This window comes from Varanus komodoensis, unplaced genomic scaffold, assembly GCF_004798865.1.
Source record: "Varanus komodoensis strain SLA01 unplaced genomic scaffold, ASM479886v1 scaffold47, whole genome shotgun sequence".
NCBI lineage: Eukaryota > Metazoa > Chordata > Lepidosauria > Squamata > Varanidae > Varanus > Varanus komodoensis.
The window spans coordinates 1,908,864-1,933,710 of NW_025336045.1; the positions used below are offsets into that span (position 1 = coordinate 1,908,864).

Below are 24,847 nucleotides of genomic sequence, written 5' to 3' on the forward strand. Positions count from 1 at the left end.
TCCCCTGCAAACTGGCCACCAACCTTGTGGCCAGTTTGCAGGGGATGGGGTATGAGGCAAGACTGAGGGAACTGGGTCTCTTCAGCCTGGAGAAGAGGAGACTCAGAGGGGATCTGTTGGCGACATACAGGTATGTGACGGGATGTCACACGGAGATGGGTAGAGACCTGTTCTCCCATGCAGAGGAAGGCAGGAAGCGCTCCAATGGAGCAAAGCTCAGGGAGCCGAGGTCCCATTTGGATGCCAGGAAGCACTTCCTGACAGTCAGGACCCCGAGGGTGTGGAATGGGCTTCCACAAGAGGTCGTTGAGGTCCCATCGGTGTGGGTGTTCAAGGATAGGCTGGACGTCCACATGGTGGGCATGTCGTGAGCGGGGCCGGCTGGTGCCGCAGGTCAGACTAGATAGCCTGGGAGGCTCCTTCTGACTCGCTCTGTTTCTCTGTTTCTATTTTTAACTGCTGGAAATTTGCTTCCTCTGAGGAGGCTTGCATTATATCCAGAACCCTATGGGGAAACTGCCCGTCCAGGACTGAGCTGGTTGCTGGAAAATTCCCCAACCAGTGTCTCCATTGTTATCTCCAATCACAGATTGGAGATCACAGCAAGGATTTCTCTGGGAGGCGGGGCTTGTCCTCCAGGCCACACCCCCTAGAGATTGCCTAGAGACTCCAGGCCACGCCCCCTAGAGAAATCCTGGAAGGTGGCAGTTCAGGCAGGCAACTCCCCCAGGCTAGGTTAGGTCAGCAAGCTGCAGGTTGCCCTCTCCTGTTCCATGGAAAGAGCTCTCCTGAATCAGATAAACATGATACAACATTGATGGTACCACTTGAGATAAAACTTGGGGGTTGTATACCTTAGAGACAGGTAGAGTACAGGCTTGTGGGATCTACTTTGCGTTTTTACTACAACCCCCAGTTCCACTGAGTGGCACCAGGAGCTAAAGACAAAACTTCAGGTTAAAAAAAACCTAAGCTTAGGAAATTGTTTTGAGTACAAAATTGCTTTTTTGGGGGGGAGCAGTCATTTTTTTATTGCCGGTTGTGAACAACTAGGCATCAGCAATCCTCGCTGCTCTTTTTCAAATCTTGACCTACTAGAAGATCCCCCTGTTACTCCTGCCCATTCCTGGATAACTGAATGCTCTCTTGTATTAAAAAAAAGCAAATGAACCTCCTTTTACATAGGAAAACAGAGACCCAGGCTAAATATTCCAACAGTGCCAGTTTCCTCCATAGCAATTTTTTCTTTTTAACCAAACACCATCTAAAGTGGTTTTGTCCAAGAGCTATATGCTAAGTCTCAGTTCACACCATAGTCCTCGTTTTCTACTCACACCTATCACATTCTTTAAAGCCTTTGTACACTCAGTGGAGGTCAAGAAATCAATGATGATCTAAGCCCAGTGAAGGCTAGATAGCACTTGTGACTCAACACGGAATGCACACTGAATCCAAAGGTGACTCTTCATAACCAATCATTAATCTGGCATTTTGAGGGCTGGACAAATGCATGCAATGGTTCTTCCCCATCTGCTTCCCCTCAACCCTCCTTGAAAATGAAAAGCATTTTGGTGAGGGTCCAACGTGAAGCTAAAAAAGTGGTGGGAACAGGCAAAGGAAAGGTCAAGCACCTCCTCCCCCTCACCACTTTTCTGGTTCATACCAGATCTGGTGTTATTTAAAGAAAAAAATGAGGTAGTTCGGGGAGAGGCAGGCTGAATTACTCCAATTTCTTGAAACATTGAGCCTGACAACTCAAGAATTAAAATATCCTGGATTTTTCCTCTAGTGCATCACTGTCTTTAGCCTTTCCTCCTCTCAATGCCAAGAGCATGAAACCTCATCCCTGAGTAGTATGGGGGAGGCAGGATGAGTGAGAAATGCAGCTTTAATGCAGGGGGCATGACATTATTTATTATTTAAAAATAACTTGAAAAATATCACAGCTGTGCTGGGGAGGGGAAGCTCATTGGAAGAAAGAAGCAAAGAAACAAAACATCAAAGATTCAAGAAACGGTGAAGCATTGCTACAAGGGGAAGTTTTGGGTTGGGGAATTTTGCTGCTTCCAAGCGGTGATGTTATGGCCACTATTAGTCTCATTCTGCCTGTTAGCCTCATAGGACTTCTCAAACGTTGAGACAATGCAGGGCAGTGTTTACACAGTGGAACTAGGACTGGGCAGCTCCAGGTTCAAATCCACACTAAGCCATGAAGTTCACTGGGTGATCTTTGGCCAGTCTCTGTCTCGCAGCCTGACCTACCTGGCAGGGTTGTTATGAGGATAAAATATAGCAGGGGATGATGACCCCTGTACTTCACCTTGCATTCCTTGGAAGAACGGTGAGATAAAAACATGATAAACAAGCAATATAAAATACATTTCCTCTTGCAGCTAATGTGGTGTGGGTGGGGATGGAGGAACCATGGCTTCCCACTGCTAGCATCTCGGCGTTTTAGTTCTGTGAAACTCCTGTTGTTGTCTTGCAAGGGAAGAGCTAACCTCAACAAAGGGCATAAGGAGGAATAGTCAACCATTTGCTGAAAAATCACCTGGAAAGGTACCCATGTCCCACTTAAATCTCAGTGTCGCTGTTCCTCGCTGTGTGGCAAGGGGCAGAGGGCCATGGTGTACAAGCATCCCGACTGTGGTCGAGAGGCAGGGCTGGGACACAGGGAAGCACCCGCTCCTTCCTCCATCGCTCAGCAGACACGATGCCACTGCTGCCGTCACAGGAGGGGGTGGGAGTGTGGCTTTCCTATGGCAGGGCAGACAGGGATTCTCCCTTTCCTCTGCTCTCCCGCAGCTCAGGTGCCGTAAGAGCCATCAGATGCCGTTCCCCTACTGCGGCCGACCCCAGCCTGGTGCCCCCAGATGGCTCAGAGTGCAGCCCCTGTTGCCCCTATTGGCTGGGGGTGATAAGAGTCGCTGGGGGTCGTTAAAGGCTTCCCGCAGCCTGCTTGCTCCCCAGGCGTGCTGGTGCAGCAGCCAGGTTGCCTGGTTCTGTTGCACAGTGAGGAAGCTGATCTTCTGAAATTAACCCCAGGAACAAGCGGAAAGGCTTGCTTTTAGAACAAGACTGATCAGTGGAGTTCCCTTCCTTGAGTTCAGCTCATCTTTGTGCCCTTCCCTAAAGCAGCATTTCCACCCCTTTTGGACTGTGTCAGGAAATACCAGGTTGCCCTTAGTGCTTGGACCTGCTAGGATACTGTCTTGGGACTGCAAGTGCCACCACTCCGCAACCCACGTGGTCATGCAGTCTGCACCCGAGAAGCACGAAAGGGGCAGTTCCCATCTCTCTCCTTGCTTTTCTCCCATCTTAAACTGATTCTTCAAGTTCAAACATGGACCGAGAGCCACTGCAGATGGGAAAAGTTTGCTGATCATTGTCATCAAAGTGCTCACAAGGTCATCACCTTCTCAGTGTCCCAAATCTTAGCTCTTCTTATTAATACCAAAATAGAGCAAGGGCTTTTGCAGTGTGCAGTTGTGACTACTGAGTTGTCTCTGTTCAGAAAGATGTACTGAGAGAATGAGCATAGGGAATATTTTTGCCACCTACAGGAAAAAGGGTGCTGTTAGCCAGGTTGTGTCTTTTTCCAGATATGCAGATCAGAACATGTAGGGATCATACAGTTGTGCAACACTTTGGTTGGAGCTGTACTTAAAAGTCCAGATATAATTGGCACTGTGCTAAATTTGCCAATCTATTTAGTTTTGACCATTTGCTGCGGGAATGGGGGGGATTTCATCCAAGGGGAGAGCCAGTGTGGTGTAGTGGTTAAGAGCGTGGGACTGAGACGATCTGGGTACTAGTTCCCGCTCGGCCACCGAGCCAACTGGGTGACTTTGGGCCAGTCACAGACTCTCAGCCCAATCTACCTCATAGGGTTGTTGTTCTGGGGATAAGATGGAGGAGGAGAGATGATGTAAGCTGCCTTGAGTCCTTTGTAGGAAAAAGGCAGGATATAAATTGAATGAATGATAAATGAATGAATGAATGAATGAATGAATACTTTTTGCAGAATTTGCTCAAGGTGCTGGGTTTCAGAGTTTACCTTACTGTAATCAGGAGGCTAAGGGGTGTGCGGACTTTTTCCTCACCATTCCTCTGCCTCCCCACACACACCTGTCCCTGCAGCTTCTCTCTGGGGGTGGGGACAGGTTAGCCTGGACTTCCTCCCTTGAGGTTTCTCCCTGCTGCGGCTAGCTGAGAGCCTGAAAACTGAGTGAGAAGTTGCTATTGTCCTTTATCATCTCGTTAAATGGACTTTTAACAACAACAAAGCAAAGCCCAAAATTCTTCTGGAAGCTCTCAGGCTGTCACCAAGCAGCTGTACAGGGAAATCCTGACGGAGGAAGTCCTGGCTAAGGCAGGCCAGCCGATAGGTTGCAAGGACAGAAGGGAAACAGCCCCCACCTCACAGTAAGGAGAGCAGGTGGGGTTTCTGCAGGCTGCAGCCTGTGGTCCTCCACTGGGGCAGGCCCGGGCAGAGCCGGCTGGAGCTGGAAATCCCACTGGGCAGATGGAAATGTCACATTGCCCCTTGAGGAGCCCCTCACAGAGCAACAAGCTCATGGTGGGGCAAGCGTTCCACAAAGTGATCCACCCAGTGATGGAAGCTTTCAGAAACCAGGTTACTCTGCGGTTCCTGGGCTAATTGGGTTGTTGTGCTCTTGGGGCTCCTCAAGAGAAGGCTGCTTAATGCAGCTTCTCCATACCTTGGCAGCTTTTGGCTGCAGGCTTCCTTGTTGGCAGAAGTGGTGGGCGACCATTAAGATTCTTGTTTGCTGAGCAACTGCTTGGAAACCAGCTACATTAACAGTTGGCGCAGCAAGATCGGGTATGACAGAACTAGAGTGCTGTTATGACTCCTCCAATGCCATTGAAATGAATGAGAGATGCATCGGTACATGCCAGTGATCTGACTTGGAAGGGCTAAACTGGCTCTAATCTCTAGCCTTCACCCAGAGTTAGCGATCCAGTGTCCTGCACATGAGACCTTCCTCCGTGCAAAATCCGGCTACCGGTTTCACTTGTCAGCCCCCCCAAAGTGCTGACTTCAGGAGGCAAGCTCTGTGCAGGGCTAAAGATGTGCGTATAAGCCTCATTCACATGCACCCGGCTTCCACGCAGACCTTTGTACATGGAGTGAGAAGATCTGAAAAAGGGCTTTGCGAGCATGTCCGATTGAATGCACTTAGCTAATTCCTATGATCAGGACTCCTGAGGAGGCACTGCTTACAGTGGCAGGAATTCTGTGAGCATGTTGAGCCGAACAGCGTACATAGCCCTCTTCGGACCTTTGCATGCAACATGCGACAATCTACTCTGGTACCAGGGGCGTGGGGATGCTGGAGGTAAGCTTCAGATGCTCACTTGTGCCCTCCTGCTCACTTTAGTCCCACATGTGAGCAGGTACTTGCCTGTACAGGATGAAAGAAGCGGCTGAATCGGGGACTGAACCAGGCGCCAGGATCATCCATAGATCTACGAAAAGGCTCTGAACTGAAAAACACATGAAGACTTGATCCTGGCCAGATGGAGCAGCTAGTACTATTTCGTTAGAAGTTTGTGTGCCAAGTATTTGTTTTGTTTAAAGTTCGTTTGTTTTATCTCTGGATTTTTGAACAATTGTATTGTGACTTGAAATGGTTGTGAGCTGCTCTAAGTGTGCACTAGTGGTTAGAGTGCTGGACTGGAACTTGGGAGGTTTGAGTTTTGGGGTTCCCCGTCAGCTGTGAAGCTCCCCAGTGACATCATTGACTCCCTCTGAGAGCTGCTGTTGTAAGGATAAAAAGAAGGTGCAGCAGAACTCTGTTAAGTGCCTCGGGTTCCTCCAAGTGAAGAAAAGGTGGGATGCAATCATACAGGGGTGGCCAGGTTTGCTCACTGGAAGAATGACATATATGGTAAATGTCAGATGTTTGAGAGCTGCAAGTGGGCACCTGCGGGCAGCAAGTGGCGAGCCGCAAAATAAACTCAAAGAGCCACATGCGGCTTGCGAGCCTCTGGCCACCCCTGCAGTACACAGAAAGGCAGGATGCAGGCGAAACAGACAACCATGGTCAGGTGAGGAAAGGGAGCGACATAGATTGTGACGGGTGTCCTGTTGCCCTTGCCTTGCTCTCAAGTGGTCTTCAGCCTAGGTTCGAAAGCCTTCTTCATGGGATCATTTCAGAATGTGGGAAAAAGCAACCCGTCCTTTTCATGGCAGCCTGCTGTGTGGGAAGAGGGTGGCTGGGAGAGTGGCAGGCAGAAAGAGAGAAAAGGGGTGGCCCACCTATTCCGGGCTTTTGCCCTGTTCCCTGCTCACCTGCCGCTGTTGTGCTCACGTCCTTCTGGTGTCTTCCCATAAGCAGCTGGTTAGCCAGTGCGTGAATCCAACACTGAACTGGTGAGGCCTTCGGTCTGATCCGGAAGGGTGCTTCTTTCGTTCTTATGGCCTGTGGACCCTGACAGATGGCCCATGAGCAGTGCAGCTGCCAGCACATACAAGGAGTTGCCCATTTGTCATAAAGACAGAAGAGCTTAAAGAGGGAAAGGTGTGCATTAGACTAAGTATGCATTTGTTCTTCTGTACCTTCATACCATTCTCTCTCCTCTCAACTTGTATATACCAATTGGCTCCATGCTAGTTGGCTCTTGTGCAGCTTAGATCAATGTCCGGCACAGTTGGATCCTGACCCATTCAAAACATCACCCATGGCTTTTGTATGGAAACGCCCACGTTTCTCTGCACAGCTTGGTCCACGTCCCTCCTCAAGGCTCATTCCAGCTTCCAGTGCTCTTTCCCCCTTGCCTTGTATTTTGACATCTGCTCTTCAAGCTCCAGCCGTTCTGAATCAAACTCCCTGGGCCCGTCGTCAGACAGAGCACAGACTGTTGTTGCAGCTGTGTCGGGGTTCGATACCTGCTGGGAAGGTTTCAGCACAAGTGGTTTCGAGTGCCCGGAACGAGGAGCGAGTTTGTGAATGTCTCATATTGAAGGGCTTGCAAACGCCTTCCTCCGTAGCGCAGAGGCGTTTTCCAGAGCACCCGCAGAACAGATCTGCACTCAAACCAGGCTTGGCAAAGGCTTCGGCCATTTAAAAGCAGTCACATTCAAGCCCAAAGAAGAAGTCGTTTTCTGTCAAATTGCCCCAAAGTTACCTATTACCGAGGACCACAAGCAGCACAATAGTTTCATTGAATGGTTCCAGGGTGAAGTCCATGAACGCTTTCTTTCACTGAATGGGAACATGATGACATTCTAAATTCTAAGTTGAAAAATAAAAAATTAAACAAACACTCCAGCCACTATGCTGAAGCCATCCCTCCCCACTCCCACTCCCCTTCCAAGGAATATAAATTCAACTTCTAAAAGTAGAATAAGACATTTCTATTCTAGTGAGTTACTAATTCAAGAATCTGACTCCTGGGCTGGGAATTTGTGCCTTAGCTGACAGATCGGGGCAGCAGGGGGAGCATTGCTGGGAAGGGTCACCATGTGGGAGGGCTTCTGCCCGGGGGTCCCAACTCACCTGGGAGGCCTAAGCAGTGAAGGCAGGCTTTCTCGGGGGATGGAGATGGGTGCTGGATGAAGTGGCAGCCTCAGGGACACGTGTCTCTGTTTCAGCAAGTCCTGCCATGCTGTGGGTGGCGGGCAGGCGGAGCTGAGGAGTGGAGAGAAGGCACCCGATGGGCAGTCCAGCTTAGCTTGTGGAGCAGCCACCACGGAATTCAGGAGCTTCGTGAGAAGAGCCGTAGCCCAGTGGCAGAGCACCTGCATGACGTGTCAAAGGCCCCACCTGCGATCCGAAGCATCTCCTTCCTGAAACAAGCTGCTGCCAGTTAGGGAGCAGATGAGCCGACAGAGAGCCAGTGCGGTGTAATCATTGAGGGTGCAGCACTGGGACTCTGGCAGCCTGGGCTCTAGTCCTCACCCAGCCACAGAGCCAGCTGGGTGACTTTGGGTCAGCCACAGACTCTCGGCCCAGCCTACCTCGCAGGGTTGTTGTTGTGAGGATAAGATTGTGAGGAGGAGAATGATGTATGTTGCCTTGAATTCCTTGGAAGGAAAAAAGTGGTGGAAAACAAACAAACAAACAACTGTTTCTGGGCAGTGGCTGCAACTTGCAGATTGATCCAAGGTGGGTCCTGAGGAGGCTCAGCTGTACCACGAGGCAGGGTGAGGCAGTGTCCTCTGGCAACAGATGCTGTCTGTGTCATGGCACCCCTGCCTCCTGCTTTTCGGACTTGCTGTTCTGTTTGCAAGATATCCGTTGCTAATTGGTTATTTGCTGTATACTTTAGAATTGAGCATTCAGATTCTGAAAGCAGAAGTCTTGAAGGTTCCGGGAAAATGGCAATAGTTTCTTCAGTCTGTAGAGCTTAAGTGCAGGGTTCACACTGGCTGCCTCCTGAATGTGGTTTCCCAACCCTCTGTCATTGAATGATCACTGAATGACATTTCTTGTCTGCCACTACCTGCCGCTTGCCCTTCCTGACAATCTCTTGCTACACTGCGCCCAATGAAATTCTGACTGCAAGGAATTGGACAAACCCGCCCCCCTTCTTAAATATATTAAACCAGCCCATTAGACAGAAGAGTTTAATAATTTTTTCTACCTGATGTGCTAGCTTACTATATGCAGGGATTTTTTTTTAATGCAAAGGAATAGTAAGGCCAAACAAAACGCCATACGCCATTTGAAGTGGTACAGCCCAGAATTCTTCCAGAGCCATCTGGTCATCCCAGATTTCCTGGCCATCCCAGTGGGAGGGTTCTCATGTCATGACAGCCCACCATGATAAATCACCACCTCCATGAGTTGCCCTGCGATGCCAGGCGGCCACAGTGAGCCTGACAGATGCCTGGGCTCACCACAGTGGCTCCTCTCCCTCCCCCTCATTTCTCCCAGGGGGCACCACAGAGAGGAGTGAGGCCCCGCTCTTTGACAGCCGTGATCATGAGCCAAATTTGGCTCACCGTGGCTGTCAGGCAGTCTGTGCTGCACAAACAGGGCTCATGCCCTGAAGGGCAGCAGAATGTGCAAAAGAGCTGATCGGGCACCCTTCTTTCCTACTCCAGAGGAGACCTCTGCAGTCAGCAGAGCAGCCGTGCGGGAAGAGCAGCGCCACTCAGCTGGTTCCCCTACTCCTGCCTGGGCAGGGAAGAGGGGGCAGGCTAGGCCGGGATTATCTCTTCTTGGCATATCCCCTTCTAGACCAGGGCCCACGTTTGCTCTTCTACTGGAGAAAAAGCTACACAAGCAGGAGGAAAGAAGGGGGAGCCTGGGCCAGTCTGGGACGTGCAAAGAATGGGACATCCCTGCCTAGCCCAGACTTGGCCTTCCCACTCCTGCGTGAGCAGTAGAAGCAAAGAAGGTGGCAAGCCAATCACCTCTCCCTCTAGTTTGAGAGAAAGGTGCTGTGGCAGGCCTGGGCCAGAGAGCTGCTTGGGGAGCCCTGCCTAGCTGATCAGCCAGCTCCTGCCTCAAATTACATATCTGGGGAGGAGGTGGGGTGCCTGACGGCTGCATCAAAGTGGGGCAGCCAGCAGCCATTTGCTCAGGCAACCATCGCCCTTGCCAAGCAGCTCTCTGGTTTTGGGGATTCTGCCTTGATGGCTTGTGTGGCCAAGTGCTGGCAACACAAGACGCCATCATCAGAGGGAGAAACTCTAAAAGAAGCATTCCCTTGTCTGTTATAAGCCAGAGTGGTCGATCACCATGGCCAGTTCTCAGGCAACACAATAACATGTCAAGCAGGTGGGTCAATAGCTTTACCTGTATACAATTGGCTATCATATTTAGTATTCTATATAGTGTATAAAATATATATGTTGGAATCATTGGTCTAGTTCACATATAACAACCAGAGGATGGCTGAGTATAGGTTGCTATTGAATTTTGGTTTCTTGTTGAATCATGGGCTGTTGTGTTATGCAAAATTTGCACTATGGTTTAACTTTGGGTTGTTAACCATGTGCAATCTAGAGTTCACATGGCAAAAACAAACCATGGATTCTCTTCTTTGGTTGCTCAACCTATAGTTAAACCATAGTACATAGGTTGCAGGTAACAACAAATTGGGGCTCAGCACATTCAATAACAATGCATATTCTGGGTTGCTGTTACATTTCTTTCAACTGTGTAAAGGATAATGGCTTTACTAATTATTGGCTTTTACAACTTCCTTTTTTACTTGCATTTTTCAGAATTACAGAAAAGAAAATTAATCAGTAATCTCTTTGTTCACTCTTTAGAGATGAAACTTTCAGGGGTTAGCTAGACTATACTGAAGGATTCACTTGAATATATTTTTACGTATTTGTTTAGCTTAGTTCAGATGGATGACTTTCAAATTACCAGCTTTCTAACCAATACAGTGGTGTATTAAACATATTTGACTATCACTTTTTGAGATGCTTAAGTAAGCATCAGATAAATTGGAATTGAATGCTGCAAGTATTTTTACCATTAAAAAGGGAGGTCGTATTAATCAATACTTTTTACTTACATTATGATCTTACTCCAGTGATCTAAAGGCAGCATACATGCTGCCCAAGCCCATTTTACTCTCACAACAGCCCTGTAAAACAGTGAATTTTAGTGACTGGCCCAAGTTCACCGAATGAGATTTGTAGCAGAGCTACAAATCTAATGTATTTGAACCTGTGTCTCCCTGTCCAGAAGCTAAAAGAGACATTACTTTAAAATGCCTCCAGGAGTTACATCTTTTCTTTTTTACTCAAAGAAAAAGATGCCTGCACTAGGACCATCCATACTAGGATCACATTCCAGATTGGACCGCCTTTGCCTACTCTAGGGTAAAAGGTGGAGAAAAAAGACGTAACTGCTAGACACACATTTACAGTAACAACAGTTCCTAGAACAACACCTTGGCCTCACTTTGGAATTGCTCATCAGAATTATCATAACCCAACAACAGCAGCAACAGCAGCAGCAGATTATCCCAGAGCCCCATGGAATGAAAGAGCTAACCACCAATTTGACTGATATGTGGTGCAAGCCTAGGCATATTTACTCATGAGTAAGTTCCACTGTGTTCAACAGGGCTTGTTCCCTAATAAGTGCCTTTAAAATCCATTTGGGTTTCAGGTCTAGGAAGATCCAAAACCTGAAATGTTTTGCACAGAACCCACTGCTGCTCGGTTCCTCCTCCCGCCCATGCAGTTGCTTCTCCCTTGGGGCCGAATCTATATTTCCTCCCAGCTGGGGGAGAATAAAGCATGCACACATTCTGGCTCCTTCCCTTTGCTCCTTTCACTGGTTGCACACATGGAGATACCAGGGAAAGAGGCACCAGCAGCCAAAGCCAGGATGCTCCAGAGACTGGTGTTGGACCCCCAGATGGGTTAGAGTCCTCAGCAGGTGCCCAATGACTCCAGTCCTTGATGTCAGATTGCAGCCTATAATCCTCGCCTCCTTCTCTGTCAATGACTCTCTTTGAATCCAGTGGAGCTTAATCCCAAGTGAACATCCATGAGTTTAGGCTCTAAAGTTTGTGGCCCTGCATCATGTACCTTCTTGTAGCAATCCTTCCGACAAGAATATGAGCCTGGTCAGCCTCAGTATTAATACCCAAATATTAAAGGCGTTACTGAACACCACCACCACCACGTCGTGTGTGCCCAGCTAAATCAGAGGCTTCTGAGATCACTTAGAATTCACCAAAACTAAGCTTGACTGAAACTTCTGGGCAGCTTTAGTTTGGAATAACTTTATCTTCTGTCTAGCTGACTATCTACCTGTATTTATTTCTAGGAGCCCCCTCAAGGCAGTGAACAGGGCAAAAACCACATTTAAAAAAAACTATAAAAATAATTTCAATAACATCCATAAAAAAACAAGCTGACCCACTAAGATCAACAGAAACATATTCTTATCATGTTAGAGCTATCTCAATGGCCGCTCAAGGCAGATGCAAAATAATTCTATTGGAAAACAGAAATATGATGCTTTTCTTTGCTATAGTGTTATGAGCACCTGTGAAAACTGCTTTTTCTTCAAACCCCTGCTTCTCTTAAAGGACAGACAAAAAATGTTCTCAAATACATTCCCTGTACCTGCATAAGCAATTCATTTAAATGACTGGAAACTAGCGAGGGGAAAATGACCTGCCAAATTATTCTCATTATCTTACTAACATTAATGAGGAAACCCTTAAGGGTAAAAGAGAGTACATCGAAATGGGAACATGGAATGGCTTTATATGCCTTTCCAATTACATGCTCCCTTGCTCTAGTGGAAAAGGTGATTTTTGCCATGACACACCAGGATAGTTCTACTGCTAACCAGTGTAGTCAATGACAGTGACTGGGTTCACATGACACACTAACATACTGCGGTTTATAAACTGTGGTGGCTTAGCATATTGTGCAACCCTGGAACACCGCTATCGGGGGGCTTAGTTTTGCCTTGTAGGATTCTGGGGTGCTACCCCTTGCAGTTTACCTTATTAAGTTAGCATGGCAAGGTAATTAGGCAAATTACATATTGCATGATGGGCCAGGAAAAGAAGACACCAGGGCTTCTTTCCCCCCTGTGATTATATGACCTGAGCCAACATGTGCATGTGGTGCTGAGATTTTCGGCAATTCCCCCTTCTGATAGCAGTCCCTTGTCTACTCTGGGACAAGGTCAGTGCTACTTGAGCAGATTTGAGGAGGTGTGGAGGGTTTTGGAAAAGGGGGGGGAATCTGAAAATTGGCCCTTCCCTGTTCTGTGGACAGAAGGTTTGTGTTGGTGCAGGGAAATGAACTGGATTCTGTTGCGGATAAAGTTGGAATGAAGAATTTATTGATGCCTTGCTTCATTCACAGAAAATTACCAGGGGTGTGGGAAGCAGACCATGTTGTTTTTAGTTAGTAGTCCTCATGCATTTTCCTGCCACTTACCAGAAAAAAGTCCATTTGGACCAGCAGCTCACAGTGCCTTTTGGCTTGGTAGTGCTAGGAGCCCTCTGTCTGGAAGGATCCTAGGGCAGAAAGCACAGATGTTGTTGGGAACGAAAATCCTTAATTCTCTGCAATCTATTTTTGGCAATAGTTAGGGCAAAACATGCCGCCCATCTGGTGATTTCTGTGCCAAACCGTTTCCTAGGAAGAGGAAAATATCCCCATCAGCTTTCATTATAGCAGAGTTACGAAAAATGTGGCTCAGCACAGTAGAACCCAACACATCATTCGGGTTCAGCATGAAAGCATAAATCATGCTGTCCAAGCTCTTCAGCTGAGCAAGGCTCACATATGTGCAGATGTTGTTTGGGGCTAGATTGACAGCGTGGTGATCCGGACATCTGGCAGGCACTTCCAATACGCTGCATGCACTTGATTGAAAGAAAGAGATCACAATGCAGCACGTTTAAAATATGCTAGCTCCAAAATCCTGGATTGCTGGTGTGGCACTTGTGCAGCATGGTGAGTAACAGTTCAGCCCTAGGCCTGCTAGTAAGTCCCACTGGATCAAATGGGGCTCACTTACAGATAAAGACTGCATAAGGTTTAAGACTGTAACTTTATGCTTACTTATGAACAGACACGCCTGGCATTGAGCTATAAGGGTGTGAGGGAGCTGGCAGCCAGATCCTCATCACAGCTCAAAATTCAGAAGGCTCGAGCTTTCTGAGTGTGTTGCTTCTCTAAAACCCAGGTCTGGCCTATAGGGTTGGCTTGTTTTAAAATGCTATCTTGCCCTCTGCCCAAGGATATCTCACAGTGCAGTCAAAAGGAATAGCAGCACATAGAAAAATCAAACCAAAGAAATAATAACCTAAAGAGACAAAGCTGATTTAGCCTTGCCAAAAAAAATAACCCTAAAAACAGATCTTCTGCAGCACAATCTTGTGATTTACTTGGAAGAGAGTTAATCCAAGGTAATTTTGCACAGGATTGCAGCTTCAGCCTGGAAACAAGAAGAGCCCTGACAGAACCATACATGAGGCATGATAAGTTAGGGGTCCACCAGCAAAAAGACTCTGCCTCTTATGATAGGGCTGTTGTAATGATTACTGAAATGATAATTATAACTGGATGATATAAAGGGACATTGAGCAACCCATTCTCAATGTTGTGTAATAGGACACAGAATTCCTGTGTTCTAACCAGGGCAAAACAAAAACAGGAGAGATTTTTTTCTAGCCAGCCATGGTTTATACTTCAGCAGAGAAGGATACGTAGAAAATTAGGTTTCCAACTATTTACATGAAAATGTCCGTGGGTTGCTGGGGCTACCTGTGAGTGCTGAACACCCTTTCCACTTTGCGTCAAGTTCAGCAAACAACCCAGGAATAATGCCCCATTCCTGGATTATGCAGTGTGATGTCTGAACCTAGCACTCTGGGCTGCTGAGGGAGAGAGTGAGCAATGAATACAGGGGAGGATTAAAGGGTCCAAGCCCAAGACTTGTCCATGTAATGCTACACCGTGATTTGCAATTATGCATGCACAGGCTAAACATTGAATGTATGTCCCATGTTTTGGGCTAAGATTAAAGGGAGGTCCTGGGACTTTAATAGTTGAAAGGCTACCAACTTGTCAATCTGGATTTGATCATGCAAAAAGCCAACTCTTGCCTGAAAAAGTAGGGCTTTTGTATCAGGACTTTGAAATGGCAGAATTCGGAAGGTGACAGAATCCTATTGATGGGATTCCTGTGGGCCGGCTACTTCTTAGCTTATGATGCTGGCATGTTAGGAGATCAACAAGTCAAAGATCCTAGTTGGACACAGTGCTAAAGATACCATGGAGAGACTACCTGCTTTGTTCAGCCACTTCTGCTGGCAGGAAGAACCATGTGGGAACTGAGTGGTGTACACAAGGATGTGCTTGGTTATTCACAGAAAACCAGCATCCTCAGCAATTCTGGCAGTAGGTGTGAAAACAATTTGAAAAGTGGCATTGTCTCTTCTGCTCTTTTATATTACCCTGTGTTTGGGAAGGAAATCTGCAGCATACTAAACATTTATTAGGTTGGAGACATAGGATGTAATTGGCTTACCAGTCGATTGATCAGCAAAAGCTTTATTTTGTTAAGTAGTGCACACTTTTAATTTTAAGGGAATGTTTTAATTAATGGGACAGTGAATGAAGAGGATACCCACTTTGGTCCTGAAATAAGGAATTAAAATGAAAATATTAAAGAAAGCCTTTCCTTCTAAAAATAAGTGGTGATGTTTGTTTAGCAGACCAAAAAAGTTATTTTACACTTGATATCTCAGAAAATGGCAGCTGTGCTGAAGGGTTTGTAATATATAAAAATATTTACATTAAATCAAGTGGGCACTTAATCATTTAAATCGAAATTAATCACATTTTCACTGGTTAAGAGACCTAGCTTGGATATATAAACACACATACTTGAACCATTGGGTTTGCTTACCTTGACACAGAACCTGATCCAGGCGGTTCTGTCTGGCCTGAGGGATTGTGGGTAACCCCATGCTCACTCCTATGCCATGTGGCCCATGCAACAGGGGTGATGCATCTCTTTCAGCCTGAGGACTGAATCCAGTTTCAGATAAGCTCCTAGGGTCTGCATCCCTTTCGTGGAGATGGCTAAAATGCCCACATATGATAACTTAAAGCTCTTATAGGCAGGAGAGGAATTTGACCCTTTCAGAATTGGAGAAAAACTGCACAAAAGCTGGAAAACTACCAAATGACTGGGGAAAGAATGTGGGGCAAGGAAGGGGGCCTGACCACCTGGGAAACCCCCAAGGGCCAGATGTGGCCCACAGGCCTAAGGTTCAACACTGCCGCAGTACAGCATGGTCATATTTGCTTTAGTCCCCCCATTTATGAAACAGGAAGTAGGAGTGATGAACAAATCGAGGGTGCTATAGATGTTAGAAAGGCAGTAAAAATGGAAGTGCATATGTTGGCATGTCACCATTGTGTCTCTCCCGCTCGTGGCAGTGGGAGTGGAAAGCCCCCACACCGCATGTGTCGAAGTCTGTTCCCCACACAGAGTGGAGCTCCTCTGCTTGGGCCTCCCTGTGAAGCCATCACATATGACAGGGACCTCACCTCCCAGCCTCTTTTGTCATTAATCTAGTCTTTGTTGTTCTCTAATATTTAGTGGATTAAAATTTAAGCTTTTTTATGTGGCTGTGTTGACATAATCCAATATTAAAAATACTAACATTTCTTTACATATTTAACAATTCATGCCAGATTTCCCTATGGATTCTAATAATGGCAACTGTAGAGGCACCAGCGCTGGTGAGTACATTGTTTTTGATCTAATACCTTATTTTCTTCTTCATCTATGCATGTGTTGAGAACTAGTGTGAACTCGACAGAGGCAACATGGCAGTGGCATGACACGTGTGCTTGCGTGTGCTGTGATAATCTTTGCCCAGAGAATTGTATAAGCAGCAAGACACAACAAGCTGTTTAAGAGCAAGGTCACTCCTGCCTTTAGGCAGACTCAGGCAGCTGATTTAGGGTGTTATGGAAGGACAGCAAATTGTGAGTTATGTAGTGGGATAGTTTGCATGGTCACTGTTCTTTATACACATGATGAGCAGAATTCGCTGTCTGTGTCATGCAGCACACTTAAAGTTTCTGTACTCTCCAGATGTAGTCCAAGACAGTTTGCTCTCTGAAGGAGAGAAATGCTTTCTGAGGCAGAGATTGACTGAATTTGTTAAAAAGATCACAAAACAGCCATGACCACTTGTAGGGATATTGGAAGGTTTTTTTCCCCCCTTTCCAGCAAGCCCTACCACACAGGTTCAGAGGACACAGTAAAATGTGGCAACCCCCTACTGAGGGTTGGGCATTTAGAATGGCCACCAGCACACATCACATCCCACCATGACTGTGTGATCATGTCAACCCAATCAGTGTATTATTATTGTATCTTTTTGCCTGGGATGGAGAAGGTACCAGTGGGACTTACTGCCTCAGGTGCCAAAATACCTTGAATGTTATGCTGCTTGATCTGGAGTGCATGAGCAGGGGATTGAATTTCTCCCTGAGAGAGTATTTCTCTAAGGTAGCAAAATGTCTTGGTCTAGGCTTGGAGTGTAGCTAAAGTTCAGGTGTGTTGTATGGAAATGTATTCTATTTATATATATAAATGTCCTCAAGTCAGTGAAATAACGGTAGTCCCTGGGTTACGAATGTTTGGATTACAAACAACCCATACTTACGAATGCACAGACTGCCATAAACCCTATATGAATATTGCTCCTGAAAAGTATGAATATCTCTATGGAACTATCCAATGTGTATGGTGACACGTTGTTAGTGGCCACGTAGTTCCCTAGAGATAGAGTAGTCATGGCTATCTCTAGGGAACTACATGATGTGAATTCAGTGGCAGCTTAGTTCCCTGGAGGTGACACTATTCACAGATTTTCATTCCATGGCATTGGCTCTAGCACAACCAAGTATTTGTGTTTCAAGATACATGTAGGGTGTATAGTTCCCCTTTGGTTTTTTTGTAAAAAAAAAAAGTGCATTTGCCTTACTAACCAGGCCTTCAGCTGTTACAAGGCCATTTACGATGTGAAAAAGAAAATGGCCGTGCAAACATCCCTTGAGTCCAACTTCAAGAAAGTGATAACACCCCCGACCCCCCACTCCAGTAGCACAATCAAACCCTGACTCTCTAGCACCAGGTCCATCTCCATCATTATCAATTAATGTTGCTTCATGTTACCTCAAGAATGTTCTAAACTGTTTTAAGAACTGTTTCTTTTGTTTTTTTACAATACTGTACACCTACACACATACATACAGATTCTCTCTGTCTCTCTGTCTCTCTCTCCAGTACATGTAGTTACTATATTATTACTGCATTAATATTGTTATTAAAATGTTGTATTGTATTTAAGATGTTTTCATGAATATGAAACTGTTTCTTATGAATATATGCATAGAAGGTAAAATATACTAGGTATTTACTTACATATACTAAGACATTGGGCTTACTCATGTGATCCAAGTTACATACAAATTCAACTTAAGGGTGTTCTCAGGAAAGGAATCCATTCTTAACCTGAGGACTTCTTATACAGGAGTTTGCCAGGGTATTCCATATGGGACCTTATGAATAGCTCTTGAAGGGCCTGTTATCAGGATTCTACAGATCCACTCTGGTAATTGTCAGAAATCCACAGAAATTCCTTCCCTATGGAGAGAATTTAGGGCATGGAGGGATGAGATTGGCTATTCTTGTTCTGCCTGTCACAAGGAGATGGAAAGAGCAGTGTCTTCCTTTTTCTTGTGGATTTTTGCAGGAGTATGCAGTGTTCTTTCTGCATAAGCCAAGCGAAACAGAGTGAGACCAGCAGTTGGTCCTCCTGTGTCATCTGCCACTTGGGAGAGAGAAGCGGTGTTTTTTCCTCTGTACTTGCAGCATGTTTGTGGAGAGCAGAGGAACTATTTCCTCCTCTTAAAAGCTGATGCAAACAAACCCTTTCTCTCTCTGCAGAAACCCTGAGAGAAGGGAGGGGAAAGACGGGTTTGGCGACAATGACAAATACTGCTTGTCTGTTCAGCTGATGCAAAACATGTTGCTCCTTACGTGTTACACTACTATCCTCCCAATCCATTTGCCCAGGATAGAACATGGAAGCACCATTAATAGTACCTAATGGGCATGTTCATGGATTTGTGGGAGAGGTAGGGAGAATGCAAGAGCAGCTCTCCAGTTCTGTCCCCACAGTCAGAGCATGCTAGATTCCATGCCCTTCAGTCTGCTTCACTATAAGAAGGAAGCTGGTGCTTTGTGCAGCCATCGTGCAAAAGCAGGGAACATGGGGTGGTTTCACTTAGGGAAGGGAATCAGTCCTTGTGCCACAGGAGAACGTGGCAGGGTTGTGGTCACGAGCCTGTCAGACCTGAGAGGAAATCCCTATTAGGTGCCCATCTCCTCCCTGGCACAGCTGTGGCTTGGTGGTTTGGCACTGCACTGTGCCTTTCGACATGCGCTGCTGCTGTTATCACTGAGGGGGACACCTTTGCTAAGGAGCTGGATTGCAGGCGACAGGTCCGAGTACCACATCTGCAGGCAACACGTGCTTAGCGTCGCGTTGGTGTCATACAAGCTCTGCAGAAGCTCACTAGACAGGCCAGGACATAGCGCAGCTGCATTCATCACCTGACAGGAGGATGAGAGACAGGTGGTTGTCCTGTCGCCTTCTCCAAAAAATAAAGGGAGCTTTTCTAATGTTCAGGCTGGCTCAAAAGGATGGTTGAGTATCCCCTTTGTCTCTTCGCTGCCAAAACTCCCTACCTCCAAGTCAAACAAGCCACTCTTTGGGGGAATGGAAGGCAATGGGCAACAGGTGGCGGTCCATAGCAATTAGCCTGCAGGATGTAATTTTTTGGTGAGGGATGAATAGGACACCCATAATGTCTGGTAGGACATGTATGTTTGTGTGCCCTAGATCCATGGGCCTCTTTGCCAGCTTTTGCTCCCCACACTCCATTTTGAAAACGAAGCTGTTTGTTTGTTTGTTAGTGTGGAGAAGGCAAGTAAATCAGGTGACCTTCCCCAGCTTTTTCCTAATGTGTACTACAACTGTGATACTACAACTCTCAGTATCCCCAGCCCCAATTCAAATTATGGCTACTGCATTTGAATGGGGGAGGGGGTGTTTTGCATTTCAACTCCACATCCTTCAAATACTCACCCCAGCCGAAATGGAAATACCAGCGAGCAACCATCTTCCTTAGAGGTTGCCTTTAGTTAAAACATGAGTAAATTTGCTTTTCAGTGTGCTTTGTCTTGTGTGTGTATTTTGAGTAAAATTCTATAAATTGCTTGGAGTGACCATTTAAAAGAAAAGGAGAGTTGGTTGGAAGTGAAGTGAAATGTAAAGCTTTAAACATCATCTACATAAATCATGTTTTCTGCAGGTGCAGTTTTTTTCCAAAATTTTTTAATCTGTGAATCTGTTGTAAAGGAAATATATTGATCGCATCCAATGGGCAGTGTTGTACAGCTCTAACACTAGTGATGTTATGCTTGTGCAAACCATTGTGAGCACAACGTCTTTGGCACTTGCTAGTGCAAAAGTAAAGTGGCAATTTGCTGCTGCTGCTGAATTTCAGAGGCAAAAGCTACTTTGCACTAGCAGGTGATAATGACATTGCACTCATGTTGATTTTCACTGCTATCTCAGTACTGATGCCACAATGGTCTCACTGGCAGTAGAACAGGCAGAAGGGATGGGCAACTCTGGACTGCATTGCTCCTGCTTACGTGCTCTCTCCTGTTGATGCTTTAATCTTGCAGTTTTTATAAAAGTACAAAAACAGGCCTTTCTAAATGTATTTTTGCTGTAAGAAAAGGAAAATCTGTTTTTGATATCAATGATATCTGTATCAGGATTCCCAATGGTTAAACTACCCAAGTATCCCCAGGACAGACTGCTGGACTGGGACACAGGAGGACCTGCTCAGCCACGAAGCTGCCTGGGTGACTGCAAATCACTCACTACCAGCCCAAGCTCACAGGGTTGTTGCTGTGGTGAGGATTTAAAGGAGAGAAAGTAGAGGAGCCATGTTCTTGTAAGGCTCACCACAAGAAAATATATGTACAAAGCGCTTGAAATACTCTAAAATGTTCAGTAGAACTGTTAAGCATTCTTATTTATTTAGTTTCCACATTCTTTTACAATGGCAAGGATGGGATACTGTTCAAAGAAGAATTTTGGACTGAGCATACCTAAAGAACACTCTGCATCGTCTCTGGCGTATTGTGGGTGGTGAATCATGTCTGTGTAATATCTAATCAAGTCAACTTTTATCCCTGGCAAAGGCAGCTGGCAAAATACTGTGTATAAATATTAGCCCTCTTTCTTTGGCTAGACATTACATTTTTGTCTGTTTCATAAGATGTGCTTTGGGGGTTTTTAAAAACAGTTGCTTAGAAGATCTTCCAGGTTTCTATGTTTTCAAATAATCATTTTCCTGTATTTTGACAGGTGCAAATACTTGGGCTGCATGATAATGTGCATACATCTTATGTCAACGGAATAGTCCATGCATTCTTATAGGTTGCGATGCTTTTGCAGTGACTTTCGTCCCTCAAGCTCTCCACCACCCTCAGTTGCCTGAAGCTCTCTTGCTCCTCTCAAGCACCAACATGGTTGCCAAACCTCTCTTGTCCTTCAGTGTCCAGCTCAAAGATGTCATATTTTCTGTGACATGTCAGGTTAAGAGCAGAGAGAGACATAAAGTAAAGCATTCCCCCTCCCCCACGCACTCGCAAGTTTAATTGCAGTATTTGTGTCTGGGCAGAGGTGCGGCTAGGCACGTAAAAATTTCAGAGCTCAGTTGTATAGGTCCTTGATCTGCATACAATACACACATGTTGATTATTATGTTTATGTGTGAATTTAGAAATATTTTCTAGAATTGCTTTAAATCTCAAATAAAACAGATTCTTCAGTTAAGTGGCGCCCTGATCCAGATCATCACGGACTGATGGGAACAGTTTTCCCAAGCTTAATGGCAATGGAAAGAAAGACTGGGAGAGGGACATTGCTGCATGTGGGAAAGCTCTGTGGACCCCCTAGTAAATTGCCCCCTGCATGGCAATTAAGCTGAGGTTGGAGGACGCTTCCATTGGTAGCAGCAAGCAAGCGGGGTCTGTGGAAGAGATGCATCAGGGTCTTTGGACACAGATTTGGGGTAAGGCCCCCATGGGCTCAGGACTAGCAACTCTGCATAGAGTGTTCTGAAGATACAGACGAAATAAAAAAGAAATGTTGCTAATGAAGCATTGGCTAAGTAGTAGGAACCTGTGTGGCAACGATCTCCATGATTTATGTCCAGCTGATGGTTTTCTCACATTGCACAGCATCTGTTCCAGGCTTCTTACTCCTAGACTATTTGTTTTCATTGTCTTGCTTTACACATCACTGGTAGCATCTCTGAAACGCATCTCACACACACACAGATTTCAGCATAATTCCTGCGCAGGTCTCCCTCTAAATGCAAGTGTTGTGGTACAAGTCATTCACTGACTGTAATAGTCCTGCATTCCAGAGCCCAGGCAGAAATGAGCAGCTCAGAGCAAAATTCATATCCGTTCAATTACTAGGCATTACCCATATCTGCAAAATTCAATGTGCAATTGCTGTGACAAGGTGGGGGAAGATTTGTGCACTACTCCTGATGTAGAAAACATACACAAACACACTCCCTTCCTCACATTTGTACAAGTCAGGGGAGGCAACATGGTGGCCACAGTCCAGACATCTTTACTTGTGTCTAACCCTTCCTACTTCCTTTAATTAAATCATTTTCTTATCAGCAGAAACTGCTGTTTCTGTTGGTGTTAAATCCCATCTCTTTCTGCATTCAGACTTTTGGCAGACTGCTTGCCCTTTGGCAAGCATCCCATGGAAGTGGTGGTGACCAGGACTGTTTTTCAGATTGTCAAATGTGCCCATGGTGTGGAAGGCTGCCTGCCTCTGCCCCATGCAGGCAGCACTGTTGTGGCATCCGCTGTTGCTATTGCCGGAAGGGGGGCACTGGGGGAAGCTTTCTCCCTGGTTAAAGCCAGTCACCACTTGTCCAAAATTTCTGCTGATGACACGGAGGCACTTAAATTTTTGCCAGGATTTTCTTGATCATAGATATTGGGTGGATGGAGATTCGAAGACCTCTTTCCTGGATTAGAAAGCACTCTTGGTTCCTTCCCTGTCAACTTTCTGATGATACTTCTTCTGCCTGTCCTGGAAAATTGTCCAGAATGAAAATGTAGACCGAAATGAGGCACATGGAATACAGGTCAATTCCTGTCGTGGAAGACGGTGTGTGTTCCACATACCAGAGCGTCCAAGACAAATTCTGCTGCTGTCTGTCATGCGTCAAGTTCTCCTCTCTTTGCACATTCAAGGCAACAGACCATTTCTTTGCAAAAAGCTCTTTATTCACCAAAGGATACCCAATAAATGCAATCACCACAGAATGTATCTCTGAGCATGCACAGAGTGGTTCACTGAACCCAGCCTATGCAACTACTTCTGGAAAGCCTCCTTTGGAGTATGTCTGGGCCTGATGCCTCTGAAGGGCCTGTTTGGAAGCAAGCCCGGCTGTCCTCTCATTGGCTGCCCCTCCCCTCCAGATGCCATGCCGTGGGGTCAAGAGTTGTACCAGGTTCGTCTGACTCTGAGAGTCTCTCCCATGGTCCCACACGACACCCGTGCATCTAGGCTGTTCCCAGAGCTGGCCTGAGCACTTGGGGGGAGTGGCCTTGGGATGATAATCTCCACTTCTTTCTGCTCAGAGTCTGGAGCCGTATTCCCAAGGCCCCTCCGCCTCCTCCCCTCCATTCTCTGCCTCGAAGTTCAGTTCGGCGTGACCCACGGGTGCATGCCAAGAACAACTGTCACCCTCATTCCCAACACTGTCTCACTTGATGATCTTAAGAAGTGTCACAAATTCCCTTTTTATGCTCCTTTTATCTATATATAGAATGGAATGCCTGTAATAACAGTCCTGTTCTGGAAGAGTTGTAGTTTGGGGGTGACGGTGCTATAAAAGCTTTGCCTGGAAGCACTCGCTGTTTTTCCCCTTGGCTGAAGAGACAGGCCCAGACAGGAGGCCTGTCCTAAGATCCACAACTCAGAAGCAGGCCTTGTCCTGTGGAAGCTTTTCCACACCTCCAACTGGACCACCCTCTAGATGTGTTTGGACCTGGCAGATTCCATCATCCTCAGCTAGCCAGCTTGTAGTGATGGGAGTTGTAGCCCGGCACATTTGGAAGGAGCCTGCGTGAGGAAGACTGCAGCAGTGTATTCTGAAGTCTGGCAGGCGGGGTGACCAGATGCAGAGGGCAAGGAGAGCTTGACAGGTTCAGCTTAACCTGCAAGGGTAAGAAAGACCGTAGGCCCTGGTGTCTCCATTTCTACAGCCATTGAAGGTAGAGCGATCTGGTCATTTCCAGCACTGTGTCTGCCTAATTCTTCCCTAATTTAAGGGAACCTCACCCTTTGCCAGCATTCCCTTGCCCTAACCCAAGGAATCTCTTGCTTTCTAGAACGCTGCAAATGCAAGCCGATCAAAGCTACACAGAAGACTTATCTTCGGAACAACTACAACTATGGTAAGTATCGGCCTTATGGTAAGTAACCTTTGAAGGAGTGAAGAAGGTTAAATGGAGGTGGAAAATATTTGACAGAAATAGGTTTGTGAGCAGCTGCTCTTGCCTGTCTTTATCCCCAAAGCCAAGTGAACTCAGTCAGCTGTTGAGAGAGAAATCAGATTTCGACCCTCCCTTCCCACCAGGCATAGATAGGAGTGTCAAGATCAATCCTTCATTGGAACTAGCAAGGGTTGTTCCTGAATCCAGGATTACTTGATGGAAGAGGCTTCTTGATGGAAACTTGGAAGAGATGAATTAATTCCACCTTCCCCTTCTTAGCTGCTGCTAGTTCAAGATATCAGAGCAACAGTAGCAGGAAATGGAGAAAGGACTTTCCTAGCCCTTCCCTTTGCTGCTGACAGGTGATAGTTTTGTGGTACTCGTGACAGCAGTGATGGAAAACTGAAGGCTGCGTTTCAGCTTCCTCCGTATGTCATTCGCTCTACTTCCAAAGCAGAGAAGTGAGCATGGAGCTTTATGTTTTTAAAACAGCACTATCCATGCAAAAGGGGGGGGGGCAGGTGTCATCTGCAGGTCTGAATGAACTTAAAGGTTTGCAGAATCACAAAAATGTTTAAGGAAAACAGTTCTAAGGTGGGGCAGAAGGAACCCAAAATTGCCCAATTTTGGCAAATCTCCGAATTTGCTTTTTGACAGGGAAATAGGCTCTGATCCATAGCTCCATATTGGATATTTTCCTGTGAAAAACACGTGGAAATTGGCTCATC

The 24,847-nt window shown here is 46.2% G+C and overlaps 1 protein-coding gene across 2 annotated transcripts in view; it reads left to right on the top strand.

The window, feature by feature from the left end:
- FRZB (frizzled related protein) overlaps window positions 1-24,847 on the top strand; it is a 40,156-nt gene that overhangs the window by 5,787 nt on the left and 9,522 nt on the right. Inside the window, exons 2-3 of one of the 2 annotated variants that reach the window (XM_044445121.1) lie at window positions 16,181-16,228; window positions 24,015-24,080. In XM_044445121.1, coding sequence (XP_044301056.1) covers window positions 16,181-16,228; window positions 24,015-24,080 — 114 coding nt within the window. The remainder of the gene's footprint in view (window positions 1-16,180; window positions 16,229-24,014; window positions 24,081-24,847) is intronic. The other variant, XM_044445122.1, reaches the window with a different exon arrangement.